The 17,587-nt window shown below is 40.4% G+C and overlaps 1 protein-coding gene across 4 annotated transcripts in view; it reads left to right on the top strand.

Annotated features, from left to right (window-relative positions):
• The window catches only part of GABRA2 (gamma-aminobutyric acid type A receptor subunit alpha2), a 75,946-nt gene extending 60,135 nt beyond the window's left edge, over positions 1–15,811 (top strand). For 3 of the 4 annotated variants that reach the window (XM_079989796.1, XM_079989797.1, XM_079989795.1), the window contains 4 exons: positions 1,329–1,472; positions 3,262–3,414; positions 10,095–10,297; positions 12,524–15,811. In XM_079989796.1, coding sequence (XP_079845922.1) covers positions 1,329–1,472; positions 3,262–3,414; positions 10,095–10,297; positions 12,524–12,820 — 797 coding nt within the window. In that variant the 3' untranslated portion in view covers positions 12,821–15,811. The remainder of the gene's footprint in view (positions 1–1,328; positions 1,473–3,261; positions 3,415–10,094; positions 10,298–12,523) is intronic. The other variant, XM_079989798.1, reaches the window with a different exon arrangement.
• The last annotated feature ends 1,776 nt before the right edge of the window (positions 15,812–17,587 follow it).

Raw genomic sequence — 17,587 nt, 5'->3', positions numbered from 1 at the left:
CTTCTGAGCAGGTATCAGCTGGACGTATGTACATAGGGCCTGCCATCACTTGGGTGACAGTTAAGGGGAGGGAGCCAGCCTACGCCCTCTCTCTTTCCCCAGTCTGGCTTCTCATCTCTGCTGAGACAAGCAGCGCAGGCCCCTGGGGAACACTGCAGGCTCAAGGGATGGAGTGGGAGGTTGTGGGTTGCTGCACTGGTGCCAACACTGTAGTGCCACTGTATTCTGCTCTGGTCAGACCTCACCTGGAGTACTGTGTCCAGTTCTAGGCACCACAGTTCAAGAAGGACACTGACAAACTGGAACGTGTCCAGAGGAGGGCAACCAAAATGGTCAAAGGCCTGGAAACGATGCCTTATGAGGAACGGCTAAGGGAGCTGGGCATGTTTAGCCTGGAGAAGAGGAGGTTAAGGGGTGATATGATAGCCATGTTCAAATATATAAAAGGATGTCACATAGAGGAGGGAGAAAGGTTGCTTTCTGCTGCTCCAGAGAAGCGGACACGGAGCAATGGTTCCAAACTACAAGAAAGAAGATTCCACCTAAACATTAGGAAGAACTTCCTGTCAGTAAGAGCTGTTTGACAGTGGAATTTGCTGCCAAGGAGTGTGGTGGAGTCTCCTTCTTTGGAGGTCTTTAAGCAGAGGCTTGACAACCATATGTCAGGAGTGCTCTGATGGTGTTTCCTGCTTGGCAGGGGGTTGGACTCGCTGGCCCTTGTGGTCTCTTCCAACTCTATGATTGTATGATTCTATAACGCTGATCTGTAACCGCCTCCGCCTCCTGTCCTCTGCACATGGAGAACCGCTTTGCATCCTTTATGTGTACTCTTACATCAGGGATTGGGGAGTTTTGTTGAGGGTCACATTCCCTTAGTGGCAATCTGTCAGAGCCACGTGCCAGTAATAGGTGGGTCCAGAGCTCAAAGTGGGTGGGGCCAGCCCCTTCTCCCTTTTACGGACACCCCTTTCCCCCCTCCCTCCCTCTCTGTCTCCCTCCCTGTCTCCTAGCTAAGTTGATGGCAGAGGGCCAGGGCTCTCAATGGATTTGCTTGTTGACAGCTTCTCCCCTTCTCCCCCCATCATTCAATCCACTCCAGGTTTTGCCCTTCCCATCCTATTTCCCCTACCCTCATGAAACTGGGCCAAGGCCTACATAGGTTCTTCCCCCCTTGTCTTATACAGACAAAGCACTTCCAAGTCCATACTGCTTAAGAGATCAAGAGAGTCAGTGAATATCAGAGGCTATGCTGAATTCTCTGAGCAGCTATTCCCAAATAATTGCTCTCTTTTGAGCTGATAACGTGTCTTCTTATTTCACCCCTGTAGATGCATATACATCTTCAGAAGTGACCTACAAGTGGACCTTCAATGCATCTAATTCAGTAGAAGTGGCCCCAGACGGTTCGAGGTTGAATCAGTATGATCTCATAGGGCAAACAATTGGAGAAGAAACAGCTAAATCAAGTACAGGTTAGTAAGACAAAGAAGAAACCGTTTGAGTCCTTTTTTCCTTCAGCCACTGGTGTACTTTTGGCCATACATGCAGACTATACTCTGTGGCCTTGCCAGGTTGACTTGAGGACACAGGAAATTATAGATGCGAGAACTTAATTTAAAGTATTTATATACCACTGAATTACCAAAGTCTCTAAGTGATGTTACTATAATATGCTATATCATAGAGGGCTTCCATATGGGAGCTCTAGGTTGCAAAATGGCTCGTTGAGATATAATTCTCTCTGTGTTAATTGGAATGTGAACGTCCACATACTCCATTTTTTAGTTTTAGATGCCTTTCTTTCTGAGTGACCTATCATCATTGTTTGAATTTTTCTGTGCTGTGCTTTGTGGCTCCTTGCCCTAATCATTACTCCCTACCCTCCACTACCTTTTCCTATTTGTGGCGTGTACACAGATATTACATAAAATAAATAAATTGCCAGACATTCACAAGAGCAAATATTGCCAATCTTTACTTATCATGTTTCATGGTTACTTACCATGTTTCAAGGGTGTGTGGGGTTTTTTTTTGGGGGGGGAGGTATCTATTTCTACAGTGGTACCTCGGGTTACATATGCTTCAGGTTACAGACTCCGCTAACCCAGAAATAGTGCTTCAGGTTAAGAACTTTGCTTCAGGATGAGAACAGAAATCGTGCTCCGGCGGCGCAGCAGCAGGAGGCCCCATTAGCTAAAGTGGTGTTTCAGGTTAAGAACAGTTTCAGGTTAAGTACGGACCTCCGCAACAAATTAAGTACTAAACCTGAGGTACCACTGTATTGGTTTTTTTTTTTTTTTAAATTAATAGGTCCTTGGAACTGGATTGCTCAAATTCAGATGCATGTGGGAAGTGGTACAAAAATGTTTGCTTGCACCACTTGGACTACCAGAATCAGAATGGCTGGAATGTGTTCCAAAAAGTTAACACACATGACAAACCATACGCCCAAAACAGTGTGCTAAGGAGCAACAACATGGGTTATTTTTATTGAACAGAGTTTCCATTGTAAGCAGAAATCTGGATTAAATATATAATTTTTTAAAAAATGGGCTGCCATTTTGATGATGACAGTGTCAGGTGGACACTGCAAGAAACTTCCATGCATGAACTGTACAATAAACCCCCGTCTAGGAAGCATCTGGAGTCATAGTTCTGGATGATTCAACAATTGTAGAGTATTGCATTCACTTCTGTAGAGACTGCAAAGTAAAGGAAAATGTTGAGATCCAAAGAATTGTGCATTTAGTTCTGTACTCTTCCCCATCACGCAAATCACGTTTTAGACCAAAGTGAGCTTTAGGTGCAGCTTTTAAGGCTTTGAGGGTGTGCTGCTCAAAATTAAACTCTCAATCAATCCAGCCAGATGGGCAGGGTATAAATAACTACTACTACTACTACTATGGTCAATGACCAATATTCAAAATGAAGCTTTGTCCAAATATATAAAATAGTATCGAAACAAAGTAACTAACTATAACAATAACATCATTAGTAACTGTATCATACTATAAAACGCCAGGCATAGAAAGCAAAAGTATAAATTTGCTGAAATGAGTTCTTAGGTGTGCTTTTGCGGGGCTCAATCTTTGTTTGGATTTACCAACATATAGCTTTTTTGAGAGGGGCGTGTGTGGAAATCTGCAGTATGCTTGCCTTGTTAAAGCAGATGTCTTCGGCTTGTCATGAAAAATGGTTTATTGTGGAGGCAATTCATAATTATTTCTAGCACTCCTCCTAATTTGATCCATTCATTTCTAGGTGAATACAAAGTAATGACAGCTCATTTTCATTTGAAGAGGAAGATCGGTTATTTTGTGATTCAGACCTACCTCCCCTGCATCATGACAGTCATCCTGTCCCAGGTGTCATTCTGGCTGAACAGAGAATCTGTCCCGGCAAGGACGGTCTTTGGTGCGTATTGTGATAGACACCTGGATGTTGTGTTAGTTAGCATTGAAGGCAGCTCAGCATTTCAGGTGCCAGCTACAGCACATTTAGTTCATCTATCTTTTCATTCTTTTCTCTTAAGAATGCATTCTCTTTTTGTGATTGAAGTTCATTATGCAGTGTGACAAACTGTGGCTATTTGTCACTAATACTACTTTCAGGTACAGGCCACAGAGCTCCAGGAAGTTGGAAGGGGATTAACATATGAAAGCGAAGCATGTAGAGTCAATATGTAGAGTCAAGATTCCACCTAAACATTAGGAAGAACTTCCTGTCAGTAAGAGCTGTTCGACAGTGGAATTTGCTGCCAAGGAGTGTGGTGGAGTCTCCTTCTTTGGAGGTCTTTAAGCAGAGGCTTGACAACCATATGTCAGGAGTGCTCTGATGGTGTTTCCTGCTTGGCAGGGGGTTGGACTCGATGGCCCTTGTGGTCTCTTCCAACTCTATGATTCTATGATTCTAATATTCTACTGGCATTAAAACACAGGAGGAAAAAATGTGCCTGGTTTTAGGAAAGTTCTGATGGTAAATGTTTTCAAGTCCAGCTTTCTCTCTTGAATTCTGGTCTGCCATTTTTATACCATGCAAGTAGAGACCACAGTCCATATCAGGAGTTCTCCCGTGCCCAAAGGAAGCTCAGTGCTTCAATGCAACATGGAACTTGTCATACAGCTTTGAGATTGGGATGGCTCCATGTCAGAGTCTGGGTACCAGCAAGGGGCATTTCCCAATCATGTTCCTGTTGTAAAAGAGGAGAAAAGTCTGGTGGATGTTTGGGTTGCTATTATTATGTGTACAAAGTGATGACCTAACATCCCGTGTGCCCCTGCCTCCAGTCAAAGTCCCATTAGAACGATACTACATCATGACTTGCTTTTCCTCCAGGGGCACTAGTGGGGTGCAATGACAGCTGCCAGCCAGCTGCCACCGAAAGGAGTTTCATCACTACTAATGAAGAGGAAAAGTTGAGGAAGCTGCTGCCAATGGCAACCTCTTCTAAACTGAACCCATATCACTTTTTCCCACTCAGCCCAGTTTTAAGAACTCGTTTTTTGCGCCATTCATTCCAGTCATATCCCTTCATTACTTTTTTTTTTCTTTCAACATAATATTTTTATGTATCCTAGCCTACACCACTCCATTTTGGCAAACATCACACACACACAGAGAGAGAGAGAGAGAGAGAGAGAGAGAGAGAGAGAGAGAAAGAGAGAGAGTGAGATTTCAAGGCTTATAGGGATTTCCAGTACCAGCAATCCAATCTTCCCATGGGATGGATGGAGAGGAGTACAGTTTCAGCGCAGTGAAAACCCCATACAGAGACAAGTGGAGGCTGTACAATGGTACCTCGGATTACATACACTTCAGGTTACATATGCTTCAGGTTATAGACTCCGCTAACCCAGAAATAGTGCTTTAGGTTGTATGTATTTCATGTTTTGTTTGTTTGTTTTTTTCTCTTTTTCTGTTTTTTCTTTTTCATTTTGTCTTTTGTATGTTTGTGAAATATATTTATGTCAAAATTTAACAAAAAATTAAAAAAAAAAAAAGGTTAAGAACTTTGCTTCAGGATAAGAACAGAAATCGTGCTCTGGCAGTGCGGTAGCAGCAGGAGGCCCCATTAGCTAAAGTGGTGCTTCAGGTTAAGAACAGTTTCAGGTTAAGAACGGACCTCTGGAACGAATTAAGTACTTAACCCGAGGTACCACTGTATGTCCAATCTGCATTCTTTTTGCTTGCCTAAACATTCACCAGCTGTTCTGACTTGAAACGTAACCTCAATATCTTCCTTGAATGCCACTTGAATTAAAGTTACAGTAGAGAAACATAAGTTGTGCCTAATTTTGTGTTTGCCTGGGGCAGGCAGGGGAAAACCCTGGTAGCTTCCCTGTGCTAGCACTGGGTTAGGAATACATCAGAGCACAATTATCAAAAGAGCAGTTGCATGGGGACCATTCTCAAACCCAAGAGCAGATGTGTTTGCAGAATAGTGGGTGTGGTGATCACACAGGGTCCCCGGACGTTTGACGGTCTATTGACCCTGTGCCACCACTGTAATTCCTTTCTTCGCTGCCACCAACCCGTTTCTCATGGGTACACACGGAGTCTAGACAGTTGTTAACATTAACAAATAATCTAGTTTATTTTTATAAGCATGAAAAAGCTTATGGTTTCAGTTAATTTTTCTTGGCAGTTTCTTAATCTTAGTTTCTTTACTGACCCAACGTTCCTAACAACTTCAAACTGATTATCCCAACTAACTATCTGACTCCACCTAACAGTTCCTCTCACTCTCTCACAACACAACTCAACCAACCCACAGACTATTCCTCCCTCTTCCTTCTCCAACTCCCAACTCTCCACTGACTTTCACACAACTCCAACTCTCACTCTAACTCCTCCTATCAGTTTCCACTGGCCAATCACTTCACACTCATTTAACTCTTTCCTTATGACCCACCTAGGAGGCAAGCGCCACAGTGGGGTATGAGCCAAATGTGGACTATTACAACTGTGCTTTTCCATGAAAAGTTTCTTCTTTTTCTGCATGAGTGAGTGAGCTTGCTTTCTATATTGGAACACACCCTGAAGCAGCCTAAAAAGAAACTATTTTTAAAAACTGAGATGTTGAGTATTTCCTGTCTGAGAACTGCTCTCTATTTCACTTTGCTCACATAATGTACTTATAAGCAGTAGGTTGCATTTAAGGACTTGGGATAATGAGGCAATTTTAATAATCACGCTCTCCAGTTCCTTTCATTTATGACATCTGTTTAATGTGGTTGACCTAAAGTGTCCATGGTGAATTACGACCAAATGATTTGTTGTCTTTGCCTTGCTTCAAATTAGCCTGTGTAAAAAGTTGCAGTGCTGCTAATTGGATAAATCTTGACTATGTTCTTCATAGAAGATGCATTTGAAAAGCATTTGATTGTGCCTTCAGGGACTTGGCATAAAGCTGGCACAAAATTGTTTGGTTCAAGATTCCAATCTGTTTTTATTTCTTAAGGTATCTATGCCATTTGTGTTTTTTCAGCAATGCAAGTCAATGACTCTGTGCTGCTAATTAAATGCCAACTGTTTTTTAAAAAAGAAAACTTGCAAAATACAGACACATTAAATACACTGGATATTAAAAAAGCATACAAAGGATATCTAAGTCAAAACTTTCACCACCTTTGTTAGTACACAAAGTAGTTTTTCAGGTATAGGATCTAAAGTCCTGGGCTACATGTGCTGAATATTGACTTGTATAAAGAGCAGGTACAATTTACCCCATGACATGCCAGAGGCAGCTTATCATAATCTGTTTTGGGTTCAACAATAGTTTCCTTTCCAAATTGGTATTTGGGAAGCACAAGTCCAAATTTACCTTTTGTGCATAGAATAGTTTGCATGCCATTGGTCAATCCTGACCAAAATGTTCTTTCAAAGAGCAGGCTTTGACTTAAAGGTAAAGGGACCCCTGACTATTAGGTCCACTCATGGCCGACTCGGGTTGCGGCCCTCATCTCGCTTTATTGGCCAAGGGAGCCAGCGTACAGCTTCCAGGTCATGTGGCCAGCATGACTAAGCCGCTTCTGGTGAACCAGAGCAGCGCACGGAAACGCTGTTTACCTTCCTGCCGGAGCGGTACCTATTTATCTACTTGCACTGGCGTGCTTTCGAACTGCTAGGTTGGCAGGAGCAGGGATCGAGCAACGGGAGCTCACCCTGTTGCGGGGATTCAAACCGCCAACCTTCTGATCGGCAAGTCCTAGGCTCTGTGGTTTAACCCACAGTGCCACCCACACCCCTAGGCTTTGACTTAGATCACAAATATTTCAATTTTAGAGGTCAAGTGCATGAACAGGAATTTATAATCTGATTGCACAATTTTGTTAGCATTGAGAAATCTATTAAAAAATATGAGGACCAAATAGTGACTACTACTGCTGCTGCTTCTTTTTCTTTGCCCTTCAGTTGAAAACTAGAGTTGTTAGAAATGTTAACAGGATCCCCAAGTTGCTTAGAAATAATACTCAGATAGATATGGAGACATGTTATAAAATTCACTGAATTAATCTGTGTGTGTGTTTGTAGTGGTATACATATATTTTGTGGTAAGAACTTTTTCTAAAAGATTGCCATCTCTGTGATACAATAGAGGTTTTTTTTTGTTTTGTTTTTGTACTAATTATGCCTGCTTCCTCAGCATTGCTAATTTTCGTACAAAGACAGGTCAGACAGTAAGCCACAGGCAAATCATCTTTGCATAGTTCTCTGTCCTGGGGGAGGACAGATAATGTGGAGAGTTTCTTATTCTAATTAAACTTAATCAAAGTATGTTATATTTGAATGAAAAAATCACAGCTAAAAATGGAAAGAGTATTAAATATTGGACTTTTGCTGTTTTCAGATTACTATCTTTGTCATTTGGAGGAGACTAGACTCTTGGCATCAAGTAATTTATTTAATGACTCTCCTAAACCCTGCTAGAAAACTACCTCACGAGTTTCACTTTATGGACAAACTACGCATAACTGATGCAGACTCATTTGTTGAAGCTTGAGTCTTCCTCCCCAAATACATATAAAGCAATTACAAATTTTAGACAAAAAGTATGGGGTTGGCTTACAACAGAAAGATCCCAAGAACTAATATGAATTAGAATTGTTTATATATATACATATATGATGGGGGGGGGAATGCCACCTCAATTTACAAATAGCAGATACTTGCAACCTAACAAATAAATATGTGTGCTCTTCTCTTGAGCTTTCATTACACTAGTGGGGAAGCTCTGGCCCTAATAAGGCATGGCAGGCCACGCCATTTGGCCTGCAAGGCCTTTGGGGCAAGCCACGCCCACCTGCCCATACCTGATGTCATATGGCAGGCATCCCCAAACTCGACCCTCCAGCTGTTTTGGGACTACAACTCCCATCATCCCTAGCTAACAGGACCATTGGTCAGGGATGATGGGAATTGTAGTTCCAAAAAATCTGGAGGGCCGAGTTTGGGGATGCCTGTCATATGATGTCAAACATGGGATTGGTAAAGCTGCAGTTTCAAAGGTATAATTGGGAATGCACTCTAAACCTTAGAATCTGCTCCTAATAGTACCACAATAGACCCATGGCTGTGAAGGAAATATTGGGAATGTGTGACTGTTTATTTGCACCTATGCATTTAATTCAATATTGTTTGAATTTAGTGCTTTACCCTGTTGTACCTTTTTTAGGATGGAAAGGCACCAGATTCATAGAGCACTGAATTCAAGCCACTGTGTATTAGCGGTTCAAATAATGTATTGGATATGGTCAGAGGGATAACTCCTGATATCTCAAACAACCCCTGAAAAATAGTAAATAATTGACTTGTGCTCACCCCCCCACCACCACCACCGCCACCCCCACCTTGTTTGTAGTTCTTGTGAAACATGTCAAGCAGAAACCTACTCATCTGGCTTTTCATTTTGCCAGATATATGTGAAGCTCATTTATTTTCCTGCAGGAGAGAAGCAGAAGTTTCCACTTTGCGTGTTATACAAAGGGAAGACAGCATGAATTGCATATTATCTGTTGGTGCTATTTTGTCACATTACAGTGGTGCCCCGCAAGACGAATGCCTCGCAAGATGGAAAACTCGCTAGACGAAAGAGTTTTCCGTTTTGGAGGTGCTTCGCAAAACGAATTTCCTATGGGCTTGCTTCGCAAGACGAAAATGTCTTGCGAGTTCCTGTGGGGTTTTTTTCCTCCCCCCCCCCTTTTTCTAAGCCGCTACAAGCCGCTAAAAGCCGCTAAACCACTAATAGCGCTAAGCCGCTAAGCCGTCAATGGGCTTGCTTTGCAAGACGAAAAAACCGCTAGATGAAGAGACTCGCGGAACCGATTCTTTTCGTCTTGCGAGGCACCACTGTATTGCTACCCTAAAAAGCAATGGGTGGTATCCAACTAAACAAGGGTGCTTAGCAGTGCAGTGGAATTTCCTTATCCTCTCTTATACCCACACTGCACTGCGGAACCTGTAAATCTCTTCTGGAGGATTCACCAATCCTCTGGGGCAGATTTACTCAGTGTGTAGAAAGAGGAAAGTCCTTGTATAAGTGGAACTGTTTAGTTGGCTACCACCCAATGTATCTGCACAAAGATACAGTGGTACCTTGGTTTACACATGCTTTAGGTTACATACACTTCAGGTTACAGACTCTGCTAACCCAGAAATAGTACCTCGGGTTAAGAACTTTGCTTCAGAATGAGAACAGAAATCGTGCTCCGGTGGCGCGGCGGCAGCAGGAGGCCCCATTAGCTAAAGTGATGCTTCAGGTTAAGAGCAGTTTCAGGTTAAGAACGGACCTCCGGAATGAATTAAGTACTTAACCCTAGGTACCACTGTAGTATCAAGTTTTGTGCGTATAATCTTGCATACTTTCTTAGTCACAATGTGCATCTTAACTGTGACTTCTGTAGAGCTTTATCTCTCTCCACTGAATTCTGGATCAAGCCCCCATAGTGTTGTTATCAGCTGCAATCAGCAGCTTTACACTAATCATTTGTAATCACTAGTTTTTGCTCCTGATGATAAATATTCTTTTTAAAAAATAAATAAATAAAATTCTGAATTACCCTGACCAACACTTTATTTTCTTCCATTTTCTCCAGGAGTCACAACTGTGCTAACAATGACAACTTTAAGCATCAGTGCTCGAAATTCACTGCCCAAAGTAGCCTATGCCACAGCTATGGACTGGTTTATTGCTGTTTGTTATGCATTTGTATTCTCTGCCTTGATAGAATTTGCCACTGTAAATTACTTCACAAAAAGAGGATGGGCGTGGGATGGGAAAAGCGTAGTCAACGATAAGGTGAGTGATAAAGAAACGTGCTTAAAGTTCCTTCCAATTCTAAGAAATCAATTTAGTAGCATCTACAGCTGATAGCTTTCTATTACTGAAAAATAATTGAAGTCTTAAAACCAATATAAAGGCAGAGCAGATTGACGCAGGAGAGGAAAGGAAAAGAAGCTGACAGTTTGAGCACACACTTCAGCAGAAATTAAATTGTACATATGGAGTCTCCTCCATCTGCTTCATCTTGGAGAAACAAATATTGTCCCAAGGCTGCCTACAAATTAAACAATAGCCCATTTATGCCTGTTAAATATCCAAAATAATCTTAGGCAGCATTTCATTATCTTCGTCAGTTTGTTGCACAAAAATGAATGAGGCCAAAGCTACTTTCCTATGACGAACCTTAATCAGGATTAATGAAACCCCACACTTCATATTTCAGCCCCACATTTATGCTGTTATGTGAGAAACCTGGTACTTGCTGTTTTAGCTTAAACACTTCTCTGGTGTGTTTGGTTCTTTTTTATAAAAATAAATAAAAATAAATGTTATTTCTGAAAACTGCACCGAGAGAGGTTTTTTGCCCTGAAAACCTGCATAAAAATATCAAAATAATTAGTTCACATTGGAGCTAGTTTCAAACCAGTTAGTGGTAGAAAGTCAGCAATTTTACTCTTATTTTACTCCATTTTAATCGGCAAAGCTGCATTAAACCCTACTTAAGAGCCCTGTTCTAGTTCCCCATTTGGAACCTTTCACTTCACCACAGAAAATAGGGATCTTCTTCATGGGGGTTATTTTTCCCTGTGCGACGCAAATAAATTACGTATTTATTATAGTTGTTTACCACACTTCCTCCCAAGAAGCTAGGGCAATGTAATGTGGATATTCTGTGGGGCAGAGATAGGGGCCTATGGTCACCCTTTTCTTCAACTCTCAGAGCTGAGGCAGGACTTTGCCCAAGATGTTCTAATCACCACACCAACCAGGTAAAGGGTGTGTGTTTGTTGTTGTTGTTTTGCCAACTTGTTGCTCAACCTGCTAGTTTGCTACATACATGTCTCATGTGAAAGTAGAATTTACATGTAGATTAAATTTGCAGGCTTAAGGAATCCGATTGTACTGAACATCGGAGAAGTTCTAAGATTAGGAACATCACAGAGGTCTTCTGGGTATGTCCCATAAAAGATGGAAATTGGAAATCTTCATTGGATATTTTGGAAGATATATTAGCATTTAAAGCAGCAACTATTGGAGGCAATAGATATTTTTTATTGGGGATGGTTTCCCCGCTCCAGCCCTACATAGCCTTATGTTTGAGCATAAGCACTAGCTCATTAAAATCTTTTGGGCGGGGGGGGGGGGAGATTCTGAAGTTTCCAAAGGAACACTGGAACATTATGAGAACATATGTTATTGACTGTGCAGTCAGATTCCTTGCAACATCAGTCTCCCTCCTAAGCCTATTGGGATTTTGCATCACTTATACAAGGCATCATTTTCTATTCTGTCCTGTATTTGTCAGTGGGAACTCGCCGATCTTCTCAATTGATTCTGTAGATGTGTATTATTTGTGTGTTGGGGAGAAGAGAAGGATTGGAAAGATTACCAAGAGGCTTGCTGAATCTAGGCACACATTGCAGCCGATGTGGGAATTACACATGCTCCACATTATTAGAGCAAACACCTGAGATTAGAGTTGCTATGTATCAACAAGACCTGAAGGTATGCTAAGGTAGTCTAAGAAGGCAGGTGAAATTTGGATGTATCCCCACTCAGCTATACATTTGCACAGAGGAAAGAGAGAGCCTCGTCAAAATAATTCAAGTTTCCGCAAAACCTGCTTTCATGTATGCATTGGGCAAGATTTTCAGAGGGAAACAACTACCAGGAAAACAACTACCAGACTTTTAGAAGACATCTGAAGGCGGCCCTGTTTAGGGAAGCTTTTAATGTTTAATAGATTATTGTATTTTAATATTCTGTTGGAAGCCACCCAGAGTGGCTGGCGAAACCCAGCCAGATGGGCGGGATATAAATAAATTATTATTATTATTATTATTAGTGTGCCTGTGCAATGCTGCAGTGTATACATGCCCCTGAAAAGGAGCTTACAGTATTTCATACAGCCAGGGGGAGGGAGAGGACTCAAGCAAGGGTAAGTAAAACTACTAGCCAGCATTGTGACATAATGCAAGTACCATGATTGGGTAATCAAATGCCTTTTTTGTTCCCCCACAGAAAAAAGAAAAGGCATCGGTTATTAAGAAAAACAACGCCTATGCAGTGGCAGTTGCCAATTATGCACCAAATATCACGAAGGACTCTGTTCTCCCGACAATCTCCAAGAGCGCTACCACAACAGAACCCAACAAAGCCAAGCCGGAAGCCAAGCCACAGGAAGCAAAGAAAACCTTCAACAGTGTTAGTAAAATCGACAGGATGTCGAGAATAGTTTTTCCAGTCTTATTTGGTACTTTCAACCTAGTGTACTGGGCAACATATCTAAACAGGGAACCTGTCTTACATGGGTTTTAGGAGCAAACCTTAACTTTATGCTGAGGGCGTATAACATCATTATAATCAGATTGTTTTCCTATGTACAGTACGACTAATAACTGCTAACCCGTGAACCGAGATGTACAGAATGTATATAGGTATCATGTCCATTTATCTCCAAAGGAGGTGCACAGAGTTTATTCATGGGATCTGTAAACAGATGGCACCCATGGCAAATATAGCCCGCTCTCCTATCCGTGTGAGTTCTCCTAAACTGGTATTCAAATAATGCTGAATTATATCCATACAACCGCATATGGTCCTACATAACTATTTAGTAACACTATTTTTTTAATTTAAAGTTTAAGATATTTTTCTATAAAATGACTGATTCTACTTTAATGCAAAGAAACTATCATTTAAAAGAGAAGGGTTTTTTTATAAGAAGTAACCTTAATTTCTTACGGTAGCAGTGCCCATGTAAATATTACAGGTGTGTGGTGAGCTCAAAGTATTCTCTTATTCGCAACCATTATGAATGCAAGATATATGTAAAGGCTATTGGAATGTAAGGGTTAAGCACGTCTTTACTTTTGAGTCAAGCGCTGAAGTTGCTGATTAACAGTTAGATCTGTGGTATGGTCAGCACTCTGCTCCTGAGGCAAAAGGACTGAGTGCTTGCGTGGGACTCACAAGAAAAGAAAATTTTCCAGCCTAGCCCCAAAGCTGGATTCCTATCAATCATTGTAGCAAAAGTGTTTTTTCTTTCTTTCTGTCCAGTGCTAAAGTGTTTTATAAAAGCAGTTGTGCAATGTGGGGGGGGGGAGGGATATCGGGGGCAAGGGAATTGATGCTGAGCCAACCTCTCCGTGCCACACTGTGGTAAAAGTTGACAACATACTTTTTAAAAAATAAAAAAGTGATGATACACCAAAGTAATCAACACAAACCTGCTTGCTCCTAGTGAAAAACATTGGCCAATATTCATTCAGTCCTTAATAGTTCTTCTAGCTGTTAACAGTTCCCTGATTTGGGCCCAGGAGGGGTGGGTCATATGGCTCTTTTTCAATATGAAAAAAAGAATCATATGGGAAAAAACATGATTAGGGGCAGTGTTAATTAATAACAATGACTTCATACATTATTTTCTTGGCTAATCACAGATGTTTTCTGTGGTGAGCTTACAGGCACTTCCTTACATAGCATTGCATGGGCTGTTTTGGCTCTGATATATTCAGGTAGATACAGCAAGAAAGGGATGCTTGTCTGGCAAGTGGTACAGAACAATCAAAGTAGGATATTTCTTTTTTGCTGCAGTTGCACAGAGAAGCAGAACTTACTCCCAAATAAACATTCAGGGTCAGGGGTGTAAATAGTGCACAGTAAGGTGAGATCAGGTATTAGAGTTGTTGTTTTGTAATTTGTTGATATGCAGAAGGAGAGCTATTCTCCTAAATAAATGGTAAACTCTGGATCTTTCAGATGAGCAGTCCTAGGGCTGGTTCACATGTTACTACACTTGGTTGCTGTGCAGTTGACTACTTGCAGCTGAATGTACAAATGGAATCCATTGATTCAAAGCTTGCCCACCTACATGCAGAAGCTGTCTTCTGCTCATGGAGGGGCTGTTTGGCACCATGCTCCAGAGTGTCGTATGAGAAAAGCAAAACTGAACCCAAATACGTTCTTCCATTTGTGCAAGCTCTTGTAGTAGCGGAAACGTGAAAGCTGCTATAAAACCTACCTGTTGATAGCACTAGGAAAATAACTGTGCAAACATTTGCAGGTCAACACAAGTGAGAGCTTATCTGCACTTACCTTTCTTCCACTGCTGTTTGTTGCACTCAGCTTTAAAGAGCGGATTTATGCTCCGGGGTGGTGGAAAAGAGCTCTCAGACATGAAACTTTAAAGCATGGATCTGTCCTTGGAAAGGGTGGAGCAAAAGTTGTGTGGATAAGCCCTGGCTGTTTTAATTCTGCTTGTGGGTCTTTGGATTTGATCTGTTTGTTTGAGGCGATAGTGAGAAATGTTATAGCTGTGTTTTATATCGGCAGTGACCATGCATTCACAAAGGCAAGTCATTCATCCAGATGTGCTCCCACAAAAAATTCCAGGGACCCAATACAGATGGGAACATGTTTTTGCAAATGGTTCAATTTGCTCTTTGAAATCTTGCAAAGAGCAACATTCCAGATTCTTAGCTGTAGGTTTACAAGGTTACCTAGTAACATATTGCACATAGTAGCCATTCACGAGACAATTTTAAGTATTAATCCCGTCTTGTGAATTGAAACTTTTATAAATTAAAGAAAGAGAGAAAAAAGCCAAATGTCCAGGAAAAAAAAAAGCTTTCAGTTACTCTTCAGGGTTTAAGCATATTGGTAATATAAAACTTCTGTGTACAACTTTTCTGAAGTACAGTTTCCATGAAATCTGCCTTAAAAGGTTAACTTCGTGTATCCATAGCAGCCACTGGAAACCGTTCTTTGGGATTTCGTTTTCATGAGGGGGTCCTCATGATTAAAGATTATTGCTGCTTTTGTAAATTGCAAGCTTACACTTTGCTGGCATAAATTTACAATGACTTTATATATTAGAAATAATTTTGCTAAGAGGAGGTCTTTTTTTTTAAGAAAAGAAAATCCAGTGCATCATCAATACTTAAATGCAAATGGAAACAAAACTGGAGCCTCTGTTTGCAAATTTTGTATAATATTTAATATTGATCCATTAACTATTTCGCGTGAAACCTTTGCAAATATTCCTTATACCCCTCAAAAGGCCCTGTAAATCATACTACCATAAATAATTGTGTACTGTATTTAGATTTTAATAATACATTTGGCCAGTCAAAGGTATTTTGATTCACGTACATATTAGCAGTTATTAGTTGACCTTAAAAAAAAGATCCACCTTTCTGATGGTGTCTTTATAGTAGAAGCATATGTAGTCGTATAGTGTCATTTATTGCAGTTTTGTACAGTACTTGAGTATAGTGCATAACTAGATATTGCAAAGTTTAACAACACTGTTTAAATATTTCTAAACCAATTTTAAATTACCTTAAGAAGTGGAAACACACATGCACAAAATCAAACAATATTTCCATTTGCTGTTTTATTTTCTGTATTGTTTCATTTTCCTTTAATGTGGTTATGGTCTTTACTCTGCATGAGAAATATTGATGGCAAGGTCACAAATGCATTTTATTGGTTAGAACATTGAGGTAAAATAGATCTTCTGAGATTAATAGTTCATTCCTTTACATGTAAACTCAGAAGTAACCCCACTGAGTTCAGCAGGACTTACTCCAAAGGTGACCATGTGTAGGGTTGCAGCCAAAATCAGGTAAGATACTTAACAAAATGAGAATAGCTTGAAAGGATAGAACATTACCTTCCCCATAATGTATACATTTTATCCCCTCTAATCAATTCATCCTCTTCAGTAACAGTAGTTGGGGAAAATGAGCACTTTATTTGAAACATTAAAATAGAAAAAAAATCCTTATTTTCATACCTATTTATATATAACGTAGATCTGTGTAGTACAGAAATGTGTGATAAAGTTGTGCAAGTTTTGAAGGCAAGCAATAAAAAAAAGTTATTCATGGTACAGTTATACATATCTTTTAAAAAATGTTTTATTTGTAAAATATAAATATACCCTTTGATGCTACATTTTCCAGGTACAAATAAATATATAAATATGTACATATGTAAAGCACTTGTAAATACTAGTAATATAGACAATTTTATTCAATTTTATCTTTGATTTTGGCAAAGGGCTCTGACAGCATGACTTTAAAGCAAGGCCCATCTCATCAGTTCTTGTCCTGTTTAAACATTACATTCTTGGGAGAATTCTCAATCTGTATTAATATCGGGCATATACAAGCCCACTGCTGCTTGTCAGGGGAAGAAAATAACTATCATATTTTGTTGGCTGTGATACCTCTCTTTTTGGCTACCCAACTCAGACCAGGTGGTTAGAGACACGATTTACCCAAGTAATATGATAACAGTCCAGTTCGTTTGTTGCTTTCTTCCCACTACAAAGAGCACAGGAGATCCAGAGTTTGTGGTCAGTGGGTTGTGAGAACACCCAGGAATGTAATAATTGGAGCTTTGTTGCTGGTGTGCAGTGTGCAAGCTCTTTTATTGCCAAATGCTACGTGCTTTCAATCTCATTAATTACCATGGGAGCTGACAGCTCTCAGTACCGCATAGGACTGGGCCTTGAAATAAGAAGGCCAATGACTATATTTTACATCATGTAATCTAGGTGGACAGCTGAGATGTTTTTCTCTTAAACAGTATAAAATCAGAACTTTGTCTTCTAGAAATTGGCAGAGGGATGAGTTTAGCATTGGTTACTCAGTAAAGCACATGTTCTTAAGGGACAGTAGACCCATAAAGAACCTACAGAATCAAGGAGGTCCCTCCTCTTCTTCCTTTGGATCAGTGCTAATATATGTGCAAAAATTCAATTCCTATTTATGGATAACTGTTCGTTTTGTAAATTCAGTCTGCACCAAGGGACCGATCATCGCCCTGCTGCAGTTGTCAGAACTGTTGGAAGCCAAAGCTAGGAATGTTGACTTAAACAGAACTATTTAATACAGTCTGTCATATGTCTGAACACTTAGTATACAATCCTATGCACGCTTAGCTGGAACTGTAAGCCCATTTGAACATCATGGAACTTATTTCCAAGAAAACATGCATTTAAAAAATTGAGCTAAATGTGAATGTTTATTGCAAACATTTATTATTTACTTAAGGCATTCACACACCACCTATTCA

Source organism: Podarcis cretensis (genome assembly GCF_951804945.1).
Source record: "Podarcis cretensis genome assembly, chromosome: 9".
In the NCBI taxonomy this organism is placed as follows: domain Eukaryota; kingdom Metazoa; phylum Chordata; class Lepidosauria; order Squamata; family Lacertidae; genus Podarcis; species Podarcis cretensis.
Note: the sequence above shows the minus strand (reverse complement) of the source record. Positions and strands in the feature narration are given on the sequence as shown.